The sequence below is a fragment of the Indicator indicator genome, chromosome 39 (genome assembly GCF_027791375.1).
Source record: "Indicator indicator isolate 239-I01 chromosome 39, UM_Iind_1.1, whole genome shotgun sequence".
NCBI lineage: Eukaryota > Metazoa > Chordata > Aves > Piciformes > Indicatoridae > Indicator > Indicator indicator.
In genome coordinates, this window is record NC_072048.1 from 707317 (window position 1) to 728175 (window position 20859).

The 20859-nt window shown below is 57.2% G+C and overlaps 2 protein-coding genes across 12 annotated transcripts; both read left to right on the forward strand.

The window, feature by feature from the left end:
- The first annotated feature begins 5422 nt into the window (after positions 1 to 5422).
- LOC128978802 (keratin, type I cytoskeletal 14-like) lies at positions 5423 to 9903 on the forward strand. Of its 5 annotated transcripts, XM_054396820.1 has the most exons (8): positions 5423 to 5911; positions 7056 to 7138; positions 7654 to 7810; positions 8315 to 8476; positions 8573 to 8698; positions 8792 to 9012; positions 9460 to 9494; positions 9806 to 9903. In XM_054396820.1, the coding sequence occupies exons 1-8, from the start codon at positions 5423 to 5425 to the stop codon at positions 9901 to 9903; spliced, it is 1371 nt and encodes a 456-aa protein (XP_054252795.1). The 5 variants fall into 5 exon arrangements, with proteins under 5 accessions (XP_054252795.1, XP_054252797.1, XP_054252796.1 ...); XM_054396822.1 differs by lacking the exon at positions 9460 to 9494 and having other exon boundaries at positions 8792 to 9035; XM_054396821.1 differs by lacking the exon at positions 9460 to 9494 and having other exon boundaries at positions 8792 to 9023; positions 9785 to 9903.
- Positions 9904 to 15139: 5236 nt separating this feature from the next.
- On the forward strand, positions 15140 to 19776 carry LOC128978800 (keratin, type I cytoskeletal 14-like). 7 transcript variants are annotated; one of them, XM_054396814.1, is made up of 8 exons: positions 15140 to 15652; positions 17327 to 17409; positions 17677 to 17833; positions 18097 to 18258; positions 18355 to 18480; positions 18574 to 18794; positions 19146 to 19192; positions 19679 to 19776. In XM_054396814.1, the coding sequence occupies exons 1-8, from the start codon at positions 15140 to 15142 to the stop codon at positions 19774 to 19776; spliced, it is 1407 nt and encodes a 468-aa protein (XP_054252789.1). The 7 variants fall into 7 exon arrangements, with proteins under 7 accessions (XP_054252789.1, XP_054252792.1, XP_054252794.1 ...); XM_054396817.1 differs by lacking the exon at positions 19146 to 19192 and adding an exon at positions 19300 to 19313; XM_054396819.1 differs by lacking the exon at positions 19146 to 19192 and having other exon boundaries at positions 15140 to 15248; positions 15360 to 15652; positions 18574 to 18823.
- The last annotated feature ends 1083 nt before the right edge of the window (positions 19777 to 20859 follow it).

A 20859-nucleotide genomic window follows, 5' to 3' on the forward strand; every position in this document is an offset into this window, starting at 1 on the left:
GGGTCTGCACAGAGGCCAGGACAAGCCCTGCAGGGCACTAAATGGCAGCAGAGGTGGCCATGGAGGGGTCACAGGTCTGGCGAGGTCCCTGTCATCAACAATAGCTTTGGCATGTCCACCCCGGGGTCCTTTGTCACACCCCAGAGCAGGGAGCAAATTGTGGTTCCTGCCCTTCCATGCCCCAGACTGATGCCAGGACCTGCCTTATCCCACTGTCAGTGTCATGGCTGTCCCCAAGCCCACGTTCCCATCTGTGGCCTGGAGTCACTGTAGGTGCAGCAGGTGTGGGCACAGGGTGAAGGCAGCTGGTTGCCCACAGTCAGCATGGGAATGTGCCCATGCTGCTGCCTACTGCTGTGCTGTGCCCAGCCAGGGCAGAAGAATGCACAGACAAGGCGTGAGCAGCTCCACAGCACAGCCAGACGGGAGGGAGCTGCTCCTTATCTGGAAGGCAGACACTGAACAAACAACCTGGGAAACTCCAAAGGTTGGAGCTGCTGTGGAGACAGAGCTGAAGCAGCTGCCGAGAGGTAGGAGTTTGGCTCTGCTTGGGCATGAAACGATTCTGTTGTCTCAAGCAAGCAGAGATTTGTTGTCTGTCTGTCCTCCCTTCACCAATCCAATGGCTCTGGTCGTGCCTCTGACCACAGCTTGGAAACATTGACAGGGAAAGCCTTGGTCCCACACACCCTGTGGAGCAGTTTGTCCCTTGGGCTCTGGGTCAGGGAATTCTCATCCCTGAATCATGTCTTTGCCTATTGCTGCTGGCCTGAGCCTGAGATGGAGTGGACAGAGCTGGGATGTCACTGGGGAGCCCTTTCAGAGCTGAGCTGCTCACAGCAGTGAGCTTGCTGGAAAGGATTCCTCATCCCCAAGAAGAGGCAGAAGAGCTGAGCCAGCCCTTGGAGACAAGACTGGCTGTGACCAAAAGCCATTAAGTAGGCTGCTGAAATACTGCAGCAGGCAAGCAGAGCTCAACCAGCCTCAGGCTGAGCTTGCTGACAGCACCAGGGGTGGTCACAGACAGGATGAATTCCTGCAGCAGGATCCACAGGGAGAGATGAAGCTTCTGTTGAAAGCCCTTCCAGTGCCAGACCTGTCTGGGATCCCTGAAGCAGAGCAGAGCCAGTGCATCACCCAGCACTGCCCAGCTCCTTGGCTGAGCACCAGGGCATGTGACCCAGTGGCACTGGCAGTGCTGACCCACTGGGAAAGGCTCCTGTGTGGGCACCCATGGCACACGCTGTGCTGAGATGGGCAGAGCAGGCTGGGGAGCAGGTCTGTGCTCCAGCAAGGTGCTCACTAATGGAGGTGGCTTGTGAAGCACCAAAGGATGCAGGGCCAGGAGCTGGTCTGATGCTCTGCAAACAGCCTGGGGCCAGTGTGGAGGAGCGTTCCCTTGTGCCACACTCACCAAGGCATGGAGGCACATCCCCCTGTGCCATGCTCACCAAGGCATGGAGGAGCATCCCCCTGTGCCACGCTCACCAAGGCATGGAGGAGCATCCCCCTGTGCCACACTCACCAAGGCATGGAGGAGCATCCCCCTGTGCCACGCTCACCAAGGCATGGAGGAGCATCCCCCTGTGCCATGCTCACCAAGGCATGGAGGAGCATCCCCCTGTGCCATGCTCATCAAGGCATGGAGGAGCATCCCCCTGTGCCATGCTCATCAAGGCATGGAGGAGCATCCCCCTGTGCCATGCTCACCAAGAGGAGAAAAGGGCTTGTCATGAGTCCAGGGTGGTCCTGGCATGACTACTGCTGGTGGCTGCCTGCTGTGTCCCCCAGGCAGAGCAAGCTTTGGCTTCACCACTGGCAGGAGCCTATTTGGAGCCCAGAGAAGGACAATACAGAGTCTCTGCTCTCTTGTCTTCCCTCCAGTCAGGCCCTCACGCTTCTGCCTCCCCCCTTCCACAGCTAAGGGGAGTGAGGCTGTGTTGTGCCTCTCATCCATCCCACAGGCAGCACAGTGGGCAGGAGGCATCACCCAGTGCCTGGCAGCTGCAGCTAGCCGTGGCTCAGCTCAGCTCTCTGGCTGATGGCTGAAGGACCTGAGCCTGTCCCCAGGGACTTTCCATTGCACACAGCTCAGGTTTCTTTTCATGTAAACAGATCTGGGATCACTTTTTCCAGGTACATGGGGGAAAGAAGGGCTGTCAGGACACGTCCTGATAAAGATGATAAAGGTGATAAAGAATCAGCAGCCAGCCAGCAGCCAGCCAGCGTATTTCACTCCACACCTTGAGATATTTGTTACCTGCTTTGGTATTTACAGAGAAATCCTGTCGGCAAGTGAAGCCTGTGCCTGCCATTCCCAACAGGCAGGAGACCTTTCCCAGGGCTGCCACCTTCAGCTGGGAAAGGCTCTCAGAGAAGGTAACCCACAGGGGAATCCAAATGACTCCTAATTAGCTCTCATTCGTGGCAGTTAACAGCAGCTCTTTGGGGCAAACACAATGCCCTGGACCTGGCCTTTCCCACCAGCCCTCACCAGCTGCCTTCCTGGGGGCACTTCTTGTCCACTCCTAACCTGCAGTTTCCCCTCCCATGCAAACTGGAGCAGTTTGGTTCTTCCTCTGCCCCTGCAGCACTCCCGAGGCAGAGATAGGATCTATGGCATGTGTCTTGCTGCATCAGCCTCTGATACCATCTCAGGAGCATCAGGACGTGGGGATTTTCGTCTTTTTTTTTTTCTGTCTCAAGGGAATTTGTTGTGGGTGAGTGTTTGAGGAGAGCCTGGGAGACTGAATTCTTCTGGTAAGGTGAAAGGGCTGAGGTGGTGCCTGCTCCTCTGTGTAATCACAGCCTGTTGACAGAGCTGCGGAAAGGGAGTTTTGGGCTGAGGGCTTCTCAAGTAAGGTTGGGCTGGTTTGGGAGCTCAGCCAGAGGTGAGCGCAGCAGCTGCCTGGCAAGGACATTGATCAGAAAAGACCAGAAAAGGTTGATAGTGCAGGAAAATCTCCAGGTCTCCTCTGAGGATCCTGTCCCAGCTGTAACAAAAGAGCTGAACCAGGGTAAAGGTCGTGACAACAGTGAAAGAAAAGCCTCAAACCCAAGTGGTCCCTGCCCGGGGGCTGTGGCAGGGCTTTGTCTCACTTCAGGGCAGTTGTCACCATCAGGCTGATTTGTAACTTGGCCCAGAACGTGAGGGTGACCTCGGCAAGGGGACAGATCCAACCACACACAGCTTTTGGCCCAGGTGAGGGGCTCAGGGCCAAGGCGGGAATGGCTTGGAGCAGAGAGAGCACACCTGGAGCTCTCAGCACAGGGGTGGCCGAGGGGTGGCTCCTGAGCTCCCACACGACGCTGTGGGCTAACCCTGTACCCCCCACTGTGGAGGGAAGCAGGCCAGGATTCACAGAGCTGCTCCTGCCAGCGGGCACAGGGCTGTGCTGCCAGCTGTGCTCAGTCATCTGCAGGCTCTGCCACCTGCCAGCAGTGGGTGGCTCCCAGGTCCCCTCCTTTCCCCCTGCTCCCTGAGAGATGGGGACACGTGGGCATCCCAAATCCCCAGATTTTGCAGTTTTGGGGGCAAAGATCCAAATCTGAAGCTAATCCGTTCCGGGGCAGTGCTGGCCTGGGAAGAGAGCCCAAGACTAAGAGGGTCTGGAGGCTCTTCGTGGCTGAGCTGCGTCACCGGTGGCTGCCCAGAAGAATCCCAGCACCCCTCCCTGAGCCTGCAGAAAGAGATCGTGACTCGCTGTTGAGGGTTGGAGATCTAACAGCGCTGCCGGCTCAGCCCTGTTGTTATTGTGTCCTTCAGGGAGCAGATGAAAGGAAGGAGGCACCAGGAATTACCCAGGGTGAGGCTCTGGGAACCTTTTAGTAACTCCAGAATCAGTTAAGTGCATTAGAATGTGAAAACAGCCAGAGGGGCCAGGGGAAGGAAGGAGATCATGAAGGGAGAGAAAGCACAAAAGGTTCCTAATCCCTCTAAGTCTCTTTGCTACCTCTCAGGCACCTCTGCTGTATGAAAAACCAACAACGTCTCTTGGCCAGGCCACTGCTGGAGCCTGGCAGGCCAGGCCAGCAGCCTGGGTGTGTGATTTCCTTCTGCACCCAGGGAGGGCTGGTACCACATCACAAAGGGCATCTTTTATTCCCCAACAAAGAATAAACCCAGCACAGATCTCCCTTCCTGCTTCCCTCTGCTCTCTGCACGCTAATACCTGTCCAGCTGCGTTCCTGCAAGCACTCTGCCCAGTCCCTCTGTGGCACAGGCTGTGGTGCCTCTCCCCTGCACATCTCCTTGGGGCTGTCCTGCTTAACCCCTCTGCCCTGCAGGCAGTCGGGGTGGCCTCACTCCTTGCTGTACCAGGTGCTGCACTTGAGCCCTCAGGACTTTGGCTGCAGGTGCTGCTGGTGCTGCTGAGTCACCTTAGCATTGTGGCTGGCAGCTGGAGAAGCATCATCTCTGCAGGAGGCAGGAGCACTGCTAGGGACTGATTGTGATGGGGACATCAGGACCTGCAGGGCACAGGTCCTGCACTGGGTGTCCAGTGCAGCTTCAAGTCCTTTTGGCCTGTAGGCTGCTCAAGTGTTAGAACTTGGCTCAGCAATAAGACAAGAGGAATAGTGGCACAGAAGTTGGTGTCTACAGATCCTCCAGCAGTCACAGACTGCCTCTGTGGGGCTTTGGGAAGGGTAGTGCAGCACAGCAGGTCCTGTTGGGATGTGGGGACCTGTCCCTTGAGCTGCCTGGAAGCCCTCTGCTGCGGGGACTTTCCAGGCTCAGTGGAGAGCTTCACCCCAAACCAGTATGTCAGCACTCCTCAAAGTGGAGTTTCTTCCCTTTTGAGCGCCCAGATTTTTGCCAAATATGGGATCAGCACACAAACACCACCAGGTCTGTGCTTGTCCTGGGATAGAGGGAAAACTTCCATCCAGCTTTGGGTTAGCCCACGTCAAGATTATGGCTGCTCGTAGGTTGGCAGCTTCCCTTGGCTTTAGGCTCTTTACAAGGGCAAATAAATAGGTTTGCAGGGGTTTAAGGGTAGCAGAGACCTGTGGGCGACTTGGCAGGTCGCAGAGGATTCGCTCGAGTGGCTCCCCAGAGGAGCTGCAGGGTGGGGCTGGAGCCAGCTCCTCTGCTCTCAGGTGCAGCCCCGAGACGCCAAAATGTAGCCGAGAGCGAGGAGCCCTGGGTCTGAATCACGGCGACTGCTGGGAACCACGGCGCAAGGAGAGGCTCTGGGCTGAGCTCTGCTGCTTCCAGTGGGATGTGACAAAAGATGTGAAATCAGGGAGAGAAAAATGATGATTCTGGAAGTTGGCTCTGGCTGTCAGGGGTGACGAAAAGCGCGGGCAACGCCTCCCGGGAGGGCTATAAAGGGCTGCAGGGCAGCGGGGAGCCAGCACTCGCTGCCTGTGCTGCCGAGTTCGGTGTCTCGCCCAGCTCCAGCCGCCAGCAGCCTTCATCATGAGCACCACGGTCAGGCAATACTCCTCCTCCACCTCTCTCAAGGGCATCGGCGGCCTGGGGGGAGGCTCCAGTAGGCATTCGTCCTCCGTGCGAATCGGGGGCGCAGGCTACAGAGCCCCCAGCGTGCACGGAGCCTCTGGCAGCTACTCCGTCTCGTCGCGCATGGTGTCTGGGCTGGGTAGCAGCTATGGGGGCAGCTACTGCGGCAGCGTCGGAGGCGGCCTCGGCGCCGGCTTTGGGGGAGGCTTTGGCGGCGGCTTTGGAAGTGGCTTTGGGGGCGGCGACGGCATCCTGCCGGCTGGAGAAAAGGAGACCATGCAGAACCTGAACGACCGCCTGGCCAACTACCTGGACAAGGTGCGTGCCCTGGAGGAGGCCAACACGGACCTGGAGGTGAAGATCAGGGAGTGGTACAAGAAGCAAGGACCTGGTCCAGACCGAGACTACAGCCCCTACTACAAGACCATTGAGGAGCTCAGGAACAAGGTAGGATGCTGTGAGTAACTCAGGGGGATGTCTGTGCTCCAGAGAGGAAGCAGGAGCACCCATTGCTGCCTCTGTAATTAGTAAGCACTCAGTGTGTCCTAAAAAGCATCTCAGAGCACATGCAGGGTGCCAGAGATGTCTCAATGCCAACTTTTGATGTCTGTGTTGATAATGCAGATTTTGGGGCAGTTTAACATCAAGGGAAAGTTGTGGGGCTGCAGACTCTGAGCTGTTGATGTCATTGATGAAAACATACCCAAGAATTCACAGGCTTGTCCCAGCTCCCAGCTCTTGATGTCACTTAGATGCCAAAGACACAAAGGTGGAACTGGCCAATGACTCTTTGTTTCAGCTCCTTTTGGCAGTCACTACTCCAGGGCCAGGCTTGCTGCAAACCCACACATTCAGGCAGATCTGGGGGGATTCCTTTTGGATCTGGTTTGATTCCCACCACTCCCTGCAGGGGAAATGCTCAGGAGCTGACTTTGTTCTTCTCTGTTAGTTCAGAAGTAGGAACTGCCCCCAATAAAGACAAAGGGAGGCAGGGCACAGCCAGGGGTGCAGGAGGCTGGCAAATGTTGGAGGGAATTAATTTCCCTCCTTCTCCTTGGCCCCATAGCTGATGTCCTTCCAGAATCTGACCCAAACCTTCTCCCTCTGTGGATTGTTTCCTACTGGGTTTGTAGTGTAAGAACTGCAGGCAGCTGCTCAGTGCTCCAGTTCTGCAGTGAAGAAATGAAACCCATCCCAGAACAAAGTGGCACAGAGTTAGCCAAGCAAAACACCCCTCTCTCCTGCCAGGGGAGCCACGTGGTGCCATGGACTCCTCCCTGCCCCTTGCAGCTGCCCTGAAGCATGGGGTAGATGCTGGCATTGGATCTCCCACATTTGACCTGGCTTCAGGCTGCCTTTGAGATATTGATGGATTTTTGGAGGAGAGGAGAGGTCACAGTGTTGTCAGCCCCTTCCTGCAGCTGGTCTCAGCCCAGGCTCACTGGTCCTGACTCAAACACACTCCTGCTAAGGACACCCCAGGCTTCCCCAGAACTCTCCCGGTCCTGACAGCCTCACTGCTGCTCCCATTCCAACCAGGAGATATTCCTGACACTCATTTTGTGCTTTTCCTTCATCTTGCACCCTCCAGGTCCTGGTGGCCACAGTTGACAATGCCAACCTCCTCCTGCAGATTGACAATGCCAGGCTGACAGCTGATGACTTCAGGACCAAGTAAGCCACATTTCCTGGGAAAATGGAACTAGGTCTGCAGAGATGTTTGGTGAAATGAGGAGAAAATCCCATCCAAAGGCCCAGCAGGCACCATGGAAACAAAGCCTTCAAAGTGAAGGTGGAATTTCCAGAGCAGGTGGCTGTCTGCATCTGCCAGGAACTTAGGGACTATTTTGCTTCCATCACTGCTTTGTTCCCATGGCTGGTACCTCTCTGGTGCCACCTTGTCTCTGGCACCTTGGGCTGTACCTCTAGCTTGTGTGTGCAGAGCCCAAATCCAGCAGCAAGACCTAGTGCTGTCAGGAGCAGGGTGGGGTTGTGGACTCAGATAGACACTGATTTATCTGCTGGTCACCTCCAGTCACCAGCAGAAGGTTGTCCATGCACCACTGGGGTCACAGAGTATGGAGGTGATGCCAGCAGCAGCACGAAGGAAGAGAACAACAGATCCAGGTGCTCTGTCCCCAGCTGGGCAGGATCTCCTGCCACTTTCATGCCTCTTCCTCTGTGCCCAGGTTTGAGACGGAGCAGGCTCTGCGCATGAGCGTGGAGGCTGACATCAACGGCCTGAGGAGGGTCCTGGATGAGCTGACCCTGGCTAGAGCTGACCTAGAGATGCAGATTGAGAACCTGAAGGAGGAGTTGGCCTACCTCAAGAAGAACCATGAGGAGGTGAGCACAGAGTCAGGCTCAAAAGAAGTCCAGCCTGGGCTCAGAAGAGTGAGGTGGGTCCAGCCTTTAAGGCTATGCAGAGTTCAGAGTTGCTAGGAGGGAAGGAGGGAAGTGCTGCTGAGGAAGCAGGGAGGATGGATCCTGGGCAGCAGCTCTCCAGGGCCTCTGTAAAGCATTCCCCGCTGGATGTGTCAGAGGTGTCCACTGTGACCCTTAGAGATTTATTAACCATCCCAGCAGCATCAGGCCTGGAAGGCCAATCCCCTGAGAAATGAAGCCAGCTCCAGGCTCTGATTTATTCTCTGGAGAACTTCACATGGAGATTTCTTAGGGGTTTGGATTATTCTACTGCTGATGGTGGAGCAAAGCCCCCAGCCTGTTCCTGTCAACCTATCTCAGAAATATTTGCAGGAGGATGCTGCCTTTCTTGGAAAGCTGTCTCCAGAGGAAGACCTTCACAGGCTGCTTGTTGGGGTACATGAAGATGTTTCTGTCTTGTGGCAGGAGATGAACATCCTGCGTGGGCAGGTGGGAGGAGAGATCAGTGTGGAGATGGACGCAGCTCCTGGGGTGGACCTGACCAAGATCCTGGCGGAGATGCGGGAGCAGTACGAGAGCCTGGCCGAGAAGAACCGCAGGGACGCCGAGCAGTGGTTCTTCAGCAAGGTGAGCTGCGGGGAGGGGGCAGCGCCGCGGGGCTGCAGGGCCCGGGGCCGTGCCCCTTGCCCGCTGCTGCAGCCGCCGGGCTTGGGCTCGTTGCAGACGGAGGAGCTGAACCGGGAGGTGGCCATCAACACCGAGCAGCTGCAGAGCGGCAAGACGGAGATCACGGAGCTGCGCCGCACCATCCAGAGCCTGGAGATCGACCTGCAGTCGCAGCTCAGCACGGTACGGCGGGCTGCGGGACACAGGGCCCCCTGTGAGCAGGGGCCGGGGGACGTGCGCCTGCCGCCCTGACCCCCAGCCTCTGTGTGCCGGCAGAAAGCGGCGCTGGAGGGCACCCTGGGCGACACCGAAGCTCGCTACGGCGCGCAGCTGGCACAGCTGCAGGGACTGATCAGCGGTGTGGAGGAGCAGCTGGCAGAGCTGCGCTGCGACATGGAGCGGCAGAACCAGGAGTACCGAATGCTGCTGGACGTCAAGTGCCGGCTGGAGCAGGAGATCTCCACCTACCGCCGGCTGCTGGAGGGCGAGGACGCGCAGTGCGTGCAGGGCTGGCCTGGGGGCCCTGGCAGGGGGTGGATGGCAGACACAAAGAGGGAGCAGCCTGCGGGGTGCTGTGATCCCGTCTCCTGGCCCGTGGCGTGCAACTGGGTTTCACTTTCCAGCAGAGCCCAGTGGCCACCACATCACTGTAGCAGCCCTGGGATCTGCTTCCCAGCCCTCCCGGGTCCCTATGGTTGCTGGGGAAGGAGCAGGCACCACTGCTGCTCCTGGCACTGCGGTGTGTGCTGCCCTTATCTCTGCATCCCTGTGGCACACCCACAGCTTTACCCTCTCTTTTCTTTCAAGTCTGACTTTAGGCAGTAGCTGTTTTAATCCCATTCTGGTCCAAAGGGAAAAGGCAGGGTCTTAAATGGATGATTTTGTCTTGGGGGCTACTCCCTTCCCCCCCATTCTGACCATTTCTCCTCTCTCTCCCCCTGCAGCATGTCCTCCCACTACTCACAGCCTGTGAAAGAAGGTAAGAAATGTCTTGGCTGAAGCAATGCTCACACCCAGCCCCATCACATCCTCAGCCCCTTCCTCAGCACAGACTTTTTACTAATTCACTAAAATTATAATTTTTCTCATCTTTTTGAATTGGGAATGGACACAAACTCACTGCTCTGATGTACCAAGAGGTGCTTCAGGAGGTGATCTGTGCAGACACAGAGGATTATGGGGGGGATGTGGGGTTAGGTGGGATTGCTGAGGCAGCTGTTGGCAACAGCAACCCCCCCATGAAGATCTTCATGATCCTTCCTCCTCCAGCTCCTTCCCTCTCCACTGCAGGGCCTGTCACCACCCGCCAGATCCGCACCATCTTCGAGGAGGTCCAGGATGGGAAGGTGATCTCCTCCCGGGAGCAGATCACCCAAGCTGCCCACTAAGGTGCCCAGTGGCTTGCTGCAGGCCTCGCATAGCAAAGCTGAAGCAGATCCCAGCTGGTGTCCTCTGGCCATGCAGATCACCAACAGGATCTTCTCTGCTCCCCCAGCCCTGCCTCCCTGCCCCTCTCTCTCCCAGTGCCCAGAGATCCAATAAAGCTTTTCCTGGCACTCCTGCAAACCAGGCTCTGGTCTTGTTGCTCCAAAGCACCAGGCTGCCCCTTCCCTGCAGCTGCAGGACAAAGCTCCTCCCTGGAAGGAGGGACAGTCCCCATCTCTGGTACCCGAGGGTGGAGGCAGTTCACCTGCACTTCAGTAATACCCCAGCCCAGGATGGTCCAGTGAGGACCACTGATGAGGGTGGAGGTGGAGAGAGGAACTGATTCCAAGGGTTGTGATCCATGAAACTTGGCAGAGTCTTGGTATTTCACCTCAGGTTTGTCACTGTGACTCAGGTCAGGGCAAAGTGCTGCCAGGTCCAGCAGCAGTAGAGTTGAGGCTTTTAACTCAGTGAAGTCCAAGCAAGAAAGTGAACAAAGACCAAGTCATGGAGCCAGGACCCTGCAAAACCCTTCCCAGCTCTGCCTCAGCCCTGGCTGTGCAGTCCAAGCTTTGTGGTGACACAAAATCCAGCCTGTGGCTGTGGCAGGGACACGCTGGCTGCCAGCCCACCAGAACTCACCTTGGTTTAGTTCTTGCTTCCAAAGGCACCACCAAAGGGTGAGCAAAGCAAGTGGTGGAGATGGTCTCTACAAGCACCAAGAGGAGGACTCCTGTGGAGGTGTTTCTGGCACTCCCTGGCTGTCAGTGGCTCAGCTGTTCCTGGAAAGCCAGTTCAGACACATTCTTGGCTGGGTCCTGCCATATTTATTGCTTCATCAATGCATCTCTGGAATCAATGAGATGATTCAGAGAAGCACTGCACAAGGTCTGTGAGAACAGAACTGGCATCACAGTTTCCAGACCCCTCTGCAGAAAACCTGCCTGGATTTGATGGGCAGAGAAGTGAGAATTCAGGGGGTTCAGACCACTGGCAGGATCTCTGCAGCAGCAGCTGAGGGGTGCACAGCTTGAGGGACTCCAAGCAGCTCTTCCTGGGCTCAGCTGGGGCTGGGTGCCCTTGCCCACACACAGCAGACCCTCTGTGACTCGTGCAGGGCATCAGCTGCCAGGTGGGGTGTAGCACCCCCAGCATGCACCGGCCTGTGGCAGACACAGCTTTGGTTTGGAAGCTCACCCCTGGCTGATCTCATCTGCACTCAGATTCCACCAAAGGGCACAGGAATACAGCCCAGTGGCAGTGTTGTGGGCAGGAGAGCTGCTCCTGCTGCTCTGCCCTGATGCCCTCGTGGTGCACCAGCAATGGGCCATGAGGAAGTAACTGTGCACAGTTCCTGACCCAAGGCCCTTCCAGTCACAGCTTCTCTGCAGCCTCCAAGGAGGGAGCCCAGCCCAGCACAGTGCTCTCCCCAGGGCTGGATCAGACCTGGAGCTGAGCAGCCCAAGCTCAGATGTCTGAGAAAGGTCAGGACAGGCACAGCTGCAGGTGGCAGCTGGGGCTTCTCAGGTCACCTCTGGGAGGCTCTTGCCCTTCCCCTGGTCAGCGCAGGGACCACCAGCAGCTCTCACAGCTCCTCTGAGCTCCCTGCAGTGCTTGTGTCCCTCCTGCTGCCACCTTGGCATGGGGATGTTGGAGGTTCCTGGCTGGGATTCCTCCTGCCCCTGTGCTTTTCCCCTGGCAAAGCCTGGGCCCTGCCATGTTGCTGTAGAGGCACCAAATCACAGCTGGCTGCCAAAATCCCTCTAATGAGTGATTAAAGCAGGAGTGTTTGGCAGCAGTGGTGTTGCTGCTGCTGCAGAGCAGGCGGGAGGTGTGGAAACCATATGCTCCTTCTCTCCTGCCTGGAGCATTAATAATCAGCTCTGTCCTCAAGAAACCTGCTGCGGAGGGAGCTGCAGGTGGTGGCTCAGGCAGGCAGGCAGCGGCAGCTCAAGGCAGGTCTCAGGACTGGCTGAGTCCAGAGGCACTGTTTGGCTTCCAGGTTGTGCTGAGTTCATAAGGCAGAAAAGGCCACTTTGGAAGGGGACACAGAGGTGTGGCCTTGCAGCTCCTCTGAGGGAACCTTCCCATGGCAGCTGGAAACCAGGGCAGAGCTGAGAAGGGCACTGACAATGAGCAGAGTGGCTTTGTCCTGGGGGCTTCATCCACTGGGTCTGCAGAGAGCTCTGCCTGGAGCCAGAAGTCATCGCTGGTGTCCTCCTGAAGCAGGACAGCAGCAGATGTTTACACACCAGTGTGCTCCCATGGGATCCCTGCTATCCTATGGAATCCCTGCTATTCCATGGGATCCCTGCTGTCCCATGGAGCTACCACTCTGAGCCTGCAGTGCAGAACCCCAGGCTGCTGCGGCAGAGGCAGGAGCTGGTGGAGCACTCAGCTGTGATTCAGAGGAGCCTGCTGCAGTCCTTTGTGGTTGTGTTCAGTGGGAGGTCATGGAAGGAACCTGGGAGAGCTTTGAATATGTTCTTTGAAGTCTTAATGAACTCTTCATGATTTAAATTGCTGCCTCGTGGTACCAGGGATAGTACAGCAGCACACCAGCAGTGTGTGTTGTGATGCCACAGCAGCTGAACAGGAAGCAAAGGATGAAAGGAAAGGGAGGCTGTGGCAGCTACTGACCCTACAGCTGGCCCAGGGACACTGATCCCTGAGGGACACTGACCACTAGAGGACACTGATTCCTGGGGACACTGATTCCTGGGCACACTGATCCCTGGGGCACACTGATCACTGCTGGTTTTGCTCACACCAAGGCTGAGGCTCTGGACCTGCACGGGGGCTCTGTCCTGGTTCTGTCACTGTCGTTCTCCTCTCCCTGTGCCACCCCTGCTCTCAGTGAGGAGACCCCATGAGTCCTGCCCTTCTGTGCCACTGGACTGAAGGTGAGGAGCTGAAGATGGGGAGCAAGCACATTCCTTGGAGCTGCACATCTCAGCCACCCCCACACAGCCTTTGCCATCCACACCTGGGGAGGATGAGCAGGGAGTGGGTGGCTGCTGGCTCCGTGCCCTGGCCCCGGGTGCTCACACGACAAGATGCTGCCAGGAGACTGAACCCCTCCTGTCCTCTGGCCACAGCAAGCACAGAGCTTCCAGCCCTCCACGTCTCCAAGTGGTACAGACCTGTCTCCACCCACCAGTGGCAAAGGGGAGCTGTGCTTCTCCCCGCAGCCAGCTGCTGCCACTCTGAGGTCACATCCCCCTCCTGTACTGCTTCCAGACGGAGGGAAGGAGTGGGAGAAGGAGCAGGGGAAGGAGTGGGGCCCTTTAAAGCCTTTGCTGCTAATTTCCCAACTCCTTCTCCCCTCCTTTGGCAAATGATCTAAGGAAGAACTTGGCTGTTGGGAAGGGGCTGTTGGGGCCTGTCCATGAAGAAAGTCAAACCCTTCCTCCTGTGCACACATGAGAAATGCCTTCTCCTCCACACCCTGCACCGCTGGGTGGTGGCATTCAGGGCTGTGGTTGCTGCCTGTGATGCAGGGCAGCAATGAGCAAAGGCAGCACAGCTTGACCATGCCTGGGGCACTGACTTGGAGCTATTCTGCTGTTCAGAGGCAGCCAGGATCTCTCCCGACACTCTGCTTACGTGGGGGCTGCATGCTTCAAACTCACACTAGAGTTGTCCTCCCTGGACACAGCTGCTTGGGATGCTCAGTACAGCAAACACCATCAGGGCAGCTTTGAGCTCTGGTTCTTGGTGCATAGAGCCCAGGAGCTTCTCTCCCTACATCCTTCATCTGCTTTATGCTATTCCACATTTTTTTCCTGGAGCATCTTGTAGTTTTTAGGTTATGGCAGCAGCTAGCTACGTCCTGAATGTTTTGCTAGGGTCCCCTTCCCCAAGAAGAACCCAAACCATCCAGCTCTTACTGCCTATTCACATTGCCCCTCTCTTGGGTGGTCTCTGAAGCAAAGAACTGAGCAAGCCCTGAAGCAAGAACTCCTTTTCTTTGCTTCTTCCTCACTGAACATTTCCCTCTTGGGGGGGGTGAAGGAGCAGACTCTAATTTCCAGGATCAATGACCGAGTTCCTCCTGACACTCACAGGACTGTGGAGGAACATTCAGGGCTTCACCAGACGGCTGCTGGCCCAGCAGCTCTGCTCTGTGTACCCCTGAGGACAGCCAAGTGTGCTGGTTTGAGGCCAGACAGATCCTCTCTTGCCCTGAGAGGTCCAAAAGAATGAGACTCACACAAACGGATTGGAGAGTGATGGAAAGTTTAAATGGAAAAGCAATTGGTGAAGCTACAGAGAAGTACAAACTACAAAGCATAGTGGAAAAGAACATCCTAAAGCATACAGAACCCCTCACAGAATTCCCAAAGGCTTCCCAATCCTCCCTTCCTCCCACCTGAGGGTCTACCCAAAACCCCCAGGGCTCGTTCTTCCCCCCTCCTCCCACTGCTAGGCAAGTCTCAGACTGGCCAGGTCTGAGACTGCCCCCCCTCCATTCTCCTCCTGGCATTAGGCCTAGACAGGCCTAAGTGGCCTTGGGGATACTTCCCCGGCATTACCCGATAAGAGAGGACATCTCCCATGGGAGCAGAAAGGGAAGAAAGAGGAAGAGAATGGCTTTGCAGATGGACTTATAGGGCACAGGATTTATGGGTAGAAATACGCCGTTTCCTGTGTCCACCCCTATTGGGTGGGCACCCAGGACACCAGAGGTGTAATTTATGTGGCAGTAGGAGGGGGCACCCAGCCTAAACTGCCACACAAAGGAACCACAGCTGGGACAAAAAGGGGACAGTAAAGTGCTGCTGCCTTCTCTGTGCAGCGCTGCCCGAGCCGCTCTGCTCCGGAGCTAGCAGTTGAAAGCAGCAGCAAAACGTAGCCCTGAGCGAGGAGCCTCCTCCTGTGAATCACAGCGGGGTGTTTGCTTGGAAACGGAAGAGGCACAGAGCCTCCTTTGTCAGATAAAAGCTTTCTGGTGGGACAGGACAAAAAACATCGACAGAACAAAGGCAAAAATGACGATTCTGGAAGTTGGCTCAGATGTTGGGGGTGATGAAAATCATCGGGAATGCAGCGGGGGGGGGGGGGGGGGGGGGGGGGAAGTGCGGGCAACGCCTCCCGGGAGGGCTATAAAGGGCTGCAGGGCAGCGGGGAGCCAGCACTCGCTGCCTGTGCTGCCGAGTTCGGTGTCTCGCCCAGCTCCAGCCGCCAGCAGCCTTCATCATGAGCACCACGGTCAGGCAATACTCCTCCTCCACCTCTCTCAAGGGCTTCGGCGGCCTGGGGGGAGGCTCCAGCAGGCATTCGTCCTCCGTGCGAATCGGGGGTGCAGGCTACAGAGCCCCCAGCGTGCACGGAGCCTCTGGCAGCTACTCCGTCTCGTCGCGCATGGTGTCTGGGCTGGGTAGCAGCTATGGGGGCAGCTACTGCGGCAGCGTCGGAGGCGGCCTCGGCGCCGGCTTTGGGGGCAGCTATGGGGCCGGCTTTGGGGGAGGCTTTGGCGGCGGCTTTGGAAGTGGCTTTGGGGGCGGCGACGGCATCCTGCCGGCTGGAGAAAAGGAGACCATGCAGAACCTGAACGACCGCCTGGCCAACTACCTGGACAAGGTGCGTGCCCTGGAGGAGGCCAACACGGACCTGGAGGTGAAGATCAGGGAGTGGTACAAGAAGCAAGGACCTGGTCCAGACCGAGACTACAGCCCCTACTACAAGACCATTGAGGAGCTCAGGAACAAGGTAGGATGCCGTGGCCACCAAGACACCTCCAGTAAAGTCACTCTTCAACAGATGGCTCTTGCTGAATGCTGAGGCAGGTCTGAGATGGGTGAGCAGAGAGAGCACCTCCCTGGCTTAGAGACTGCAGTTCCCTGCTCGTGTTCTCCACAGGGCACAAAGATAGGTTTCTGCTGATTGTTTCAGTGCAGGGAGGAGGATGGGGCAGGGAAGCATGAGCCAGGGTTTGGTCAGACTTCAGGTGCCCTGATGCCACTCATCAATTCCTGCCTCTCCTTCATGCTGCTCCTTATGCCCCAAGTCTGTGCTCCCATCGTGGGCTCCTGGTTAATCACTCGGCAGGCAGGGACACAACCCTGGCACTGCTCACCTCTGGATGATATGCAAATGAGATGCTAAGCCATTATCCTAAACATCCACAAATCCAATCTTTTCCAGCCTGACAGGAGGCTCGAGGGAGAGGTGAAACCACAAGGGACCTGAGTATGGGATGGTTGTTCTTTGGGAGGTGCAGACACAGACACAGGGAGATCCAGGAGTCAGAGCATCCTGGACTGTAGCTGGTGGCCTCAGAGATGCTGAAGCTGAGAGCTTGCCCTGCTCTAAAATGCAGTGGATGAAGTCATGGTCCAGGTTGTTTCTTCATTCTTAGCAGCTCCCTGGCTGATTTTAATCAAAGGTCCTTGAACAAAAGCATCAGAATCTGTCCTTCCCTTCCCACCCTGCCATCCTGTCCTCCCTCTGCCCACATGACTCATCCTGAGCTGAGTGTGGGTCACCCACTGCCTGCAGGAGCTGACAGCATCCTTAGTAAGCTGAGGTTGCTCAGGTGGGGCTAGGGGCTGGGTGTGTGGGTGGCTGAGTGATGACAGCCCCTGCAAGTCTGGAAATGCAGCAGCAGTGACTGAGGGCTCCAGGGGCAGGCCCTGGGGGAAATCACACCCCTAGAATTGCTCAGCTCTGTAACCCTTCTCCTGTGCCTCACCTTGGGCTGGAGAGTTCCTGCCCTGATGCACAGAGCTTCTCCTCACATTCCAGCTTGCCAAGGGTGCCCTGGTCTGGAGCAGAGACACATACTGAGGTTGCCTTCAGGCTGGAGCAGTACAGTGCTGGGTCTCACAGAAACCCTCTGCAGACCTTTCTCTCCCCTCCTGCACCACAGCTGGGAAATGTCCACATCGAAATCCCTGGATTACTGCTTGGATCCAGCATCCAAACTCAGCATCCCAGTGCAGAGAGAGCTTTTCATTAGCTTGTGGCTACAGAAATTGCTGCTCATTAACCGGCCAACTGCTTTCCAAATCCCAGAGCAAATATTTGCACCTCAGGTGTAATTACGAAAGGAAAATGACTCAGGCATCAGGCACCTCCTTTCTCCACCCTTTCTTTCTTCCCAACGGGGCCAGGCACAGCCCAGAGTCGTGCCAGGGCTTGGATCATGCTGTGAGCATCAGAAGGTGCCACAGGCAGGGGCAGAGCTGTGACATGGGCACATGATGGTGTCCTCACAAGACCAAACCTGTGCCAGCAAGGACTGAGCACCAGTGCCTGGCTCTCCCTCTGCAGAGTCCATGTGGAAGCTCAGCCCTTCTGCAGGGCAGCCAGGCAGCAGGAAGCCTTCTTTGGAACAACTTTTTTCACTCTTCCCGTTTTTTTTTTATCCCCCTCCCTGCCCAGATTCTTTCTGCAACTGTTGAAAATGCCAACATTGTCCTGCAGATCGACAATGCCAGGCTGGCAGCTGATGACTTCAGAACCAAGTAAGTCCAGGCCTTTGAGGGCTCTTGGAAGAAGGGAGGGAGCAGCCCAGCCAAAGCTCTTCTTTGCTCCTTGCAGCTGAAGTTGCTCCCCCAGGGCACTGCTCACTGGAAGGGTGATGTCTGGGAGGTGAACATCTCCCCCTGGAGGGCTCTGCACCCACACTCCAGAATGGATAAATCTGGCAGCAATGGGACAGGGTGGGGGAGGAAGCCAGACAAAGCCTCCATCAGCTGGGCTCCATGGTGCCACTGAGTCTGTGTGCCCAGGTTTGAGACGGAGCAGGCTCTGCGCATGAGCGTGGAGGCTGACATCAACGGCCTGAGGAGGGTCCTGGACGAGCTGACCCTGGCCAGAACTGACCTGGAGATGCAGATTGAGAACCTGAAGGAGGAGTTGGCCTACCTCAAGAAGAACCATGAGGAGGTGAGCACAGAGACAGGCTCAGGCTGGGACCTAGGAAATGTGCCTTGGGCACAATGGGAAGTGGCCAGGCCAAAGGTGCAGGAGAGTCTCTGCAGCTGGGGCTGCCAGGGGACACTCAGGTGGGTAACAGGGAGAGAATCAAACCCTTCAGACAGGGCCTGCAGGAGGAGGTCAGAGAGGTTTGAATGCTGAGTGCAGATAAGAAGTTTGTCCTCCTGGGAGCACAGATTTCACTCTGGTGCCTTGTGTCTCCCTTGTGGCAGGAGATGAACATCCTGCGTGGGCAGGTGGGAGGAGAGATCAGTGTGGAGATGGACGCAGCTCCTGGGGTGGACCTGACCAAGATCCTGGCGGAGATGCGGGAGCAGTACGAGAGCCTGGCCGAGAAGAACCGCAGGGACGCCGAGCAGTGGTTCTTCAGCAAGGTGAGCTGCGGGGAGGGGGCAGCGCCGCGGGGCTGCAGGGCCCGGGGCCGTGCCCCTTGCCCGCTGCTGCAGCCGCCGGGCTTGGGCTCGTTGCAGACGGAGGAGCTGAACCGGGAGGTGGCCATCAACACCGAGCAGCTGCAGAGCGGCAAGACGGAGATCACGGAGCTGCGCCGCACCATCCAGAGCCTGGAGATCGACCTGCAGTCGCAGCTCAGCACGGTACGGCGGGCTGCGGGACACAGGGCCCCCTGTGAGCAGGGGCCGGGGGACGTGCGCCTGCCGCCCTGACCCCCAGCCTCTGTGTGCCGGCAGAAAGCGGCGCTGGAGGGCACCTTGGGCGACACCGAAGCTCGCTACGGCGCGCAGCTGGCACAGCTGCAGGGACTGATCAGCGGTGTGGAGGAGCAGCTGGCAGAGCTGCGCTGCGACATGGAGCGGCAGAACCAGGAGTACCGAATGCTGCTGGACGTCAAGTGCCGGCTGGAGCAGGAGATCTCCACCTACCGCCGGCTGCTGGAGGGCGAGGATGCGCAGTGCGTGCAGGGCTGGCCTGGGGGCCCTGGCAGGGGGTGGGTGACAGACACAGAGTGCTGCCAGGGGACTCGCTCCAACCACAGCTCTCGGGCTTCGTCCTGGTGCTTGTACCAGCTGCGGGTGCCCAGTGGCTCTGTCCTTGGTTTCTGCCGGCAGCGAGGTGCTGTCACAGGCTCTTTCCACTGCCGGAAGGGGCAGCGGTGCCCCTACTCTCCAGGATGCTCCCAACATAGCAGGAGTTTTAGCAGCTGTGAGCCTGGTCTGGTTTCTTGCTGCCTGAACACAGAGCCTGTGTGACAGCAGAAGAGCTCTCCCAAACTCACTTCTCTTTTTTTCTCCTTCTCTTGCAGCATCTCCTCCCAGTACTCAGCTGCATCTTCTCACTTGGGCAGAGATGGTAAGAACCTATCCTGGCACTGACATTTCTGACCAACAGCTTTGAGGGCTGCTGTGGAGCAGCTGCCCATCTGCCAGGGTGGGGCTCACCCAGGGGCTGTGCCTGAGTCCCAGTGAGAGCAGCAGGAGCACTTCTGTGCATCTCACCCTGCTGGCCAGGGCCAGGGCTCTCAGGGGGGAAATGCCCCCAACTTGGGCACTGCAAGGAAGGACTTTCCCTCAGCAGGCTCTGTCTGGGCAGCTGCAGTTCTGGCTTTACACAGATCTGAGATGGGCAGCAGCCCCACACTCCAGGGAGTTTGCCTCTCGCCCTGACCTTTCCCATCTGCCTGGCTCTTCCCTCTGCACTGCCAGCATAGGGCTCTTGGGTGCCAGTACCCTGTGGAATTTCAGACAGCTCCCCGAAGACTATGCAGGAGCTGATCCCGTCCTGAGCAGTTGCCTCCTCCCTGCCCCCCGAGTAACTGTCCCCCACTTTTTCCTGCAGTGGTGACGTCCTCCCGCCAGGTCCGCACCATCGTGGAGGAGGTGCAGGATGGGAAGGTGGTGTCCTCCCGGGAGCAGGTTGCCCTCAACACACGCTAAGAGGACCCTCAGCCCCGGGCTCAGTGACCCAAGCACCATCTGAGCCTGAATGCGTCTGGGTCGTGCCACAGGAGCAGCCAACTTCCTTCCTCTGCTCCTGCCTCCTCTCCTGCCCCTGGCTGCAGGCGGTACCACTGTGCACTCTGTACATGTTTAATAAAGCTTTGTCTTCTTTCCTGCAGCTGCAGACTTGTCTGTCACTGAGAGATGATCCCTCAGAGCCCCAGGGCTCTGTGCTCATGTCAGGGAAAGTCCTAAGAAACCAGAAGAAGGCAGCAGGGAGAGGAGGGACAGGGGTTGCACCTGAGGCAGAAATCATTAGAGAGCTTTTTCTTCCTGAGGCCACTGCTCATAAACACCTGGGAGGGGCTGGGCCACAGAGCAGAGACACCGGGACACAGAATGAGAGCACTGACAGCAGGAGGATGTCTGAGGTCATCGTGCCACACGACTGAGAGCTGCACATCTCACAGCTCAGAGCTCTGCCTCTCCTGTCACAGAGAGTCACTTTCTGCAGCAGAGCCTGAATGAGTTCTGCAGGATTGCTGCTGCCATGGGTGCCACCCTGAGACACGAGCAGGACATGAGGCCAGCTGGCAGCCCCTATACAGACCTGCCCTGACTTACTTGGCTGCTTTTAGCTCAAATTCCTGGAGCAGACAAAAACCTTCCCACAGCTCTGCTCGTGCTGCCTACAGGCAGTGTTTAACCAGTGCTGAATGGGTAGGGATGGAGCAGGAGCTGCTGGCAGCCAGTGGCTCACTGCTCAAATCCTTCCCCAAACACAGGAGCTGCTTATGGGGTGTCAGCAGCAGCTCCAGGCAAGCTGCCAGGCAGGGTTAGGTGAGGCACCTCCTGCCCTGGCAGCCAGGCACACATCTGCCTGCACCCTCTGGCTTCCTGGAGAGCAGCAGAGGAGCCTTTTGCTTACTGTGGTGCAGGACGCACTTGGGCAGCTGCAGTTCCAACCCCTCTGCCATGGGCAGGGACATCTCCCCCTAGAGGAGGTGGCAAAAAAAGTCTTGTTAGGATTCAGCAAGGAGCTCCAGGACAACCCAGGAGCATCCTTGAAAGGTATCAGCT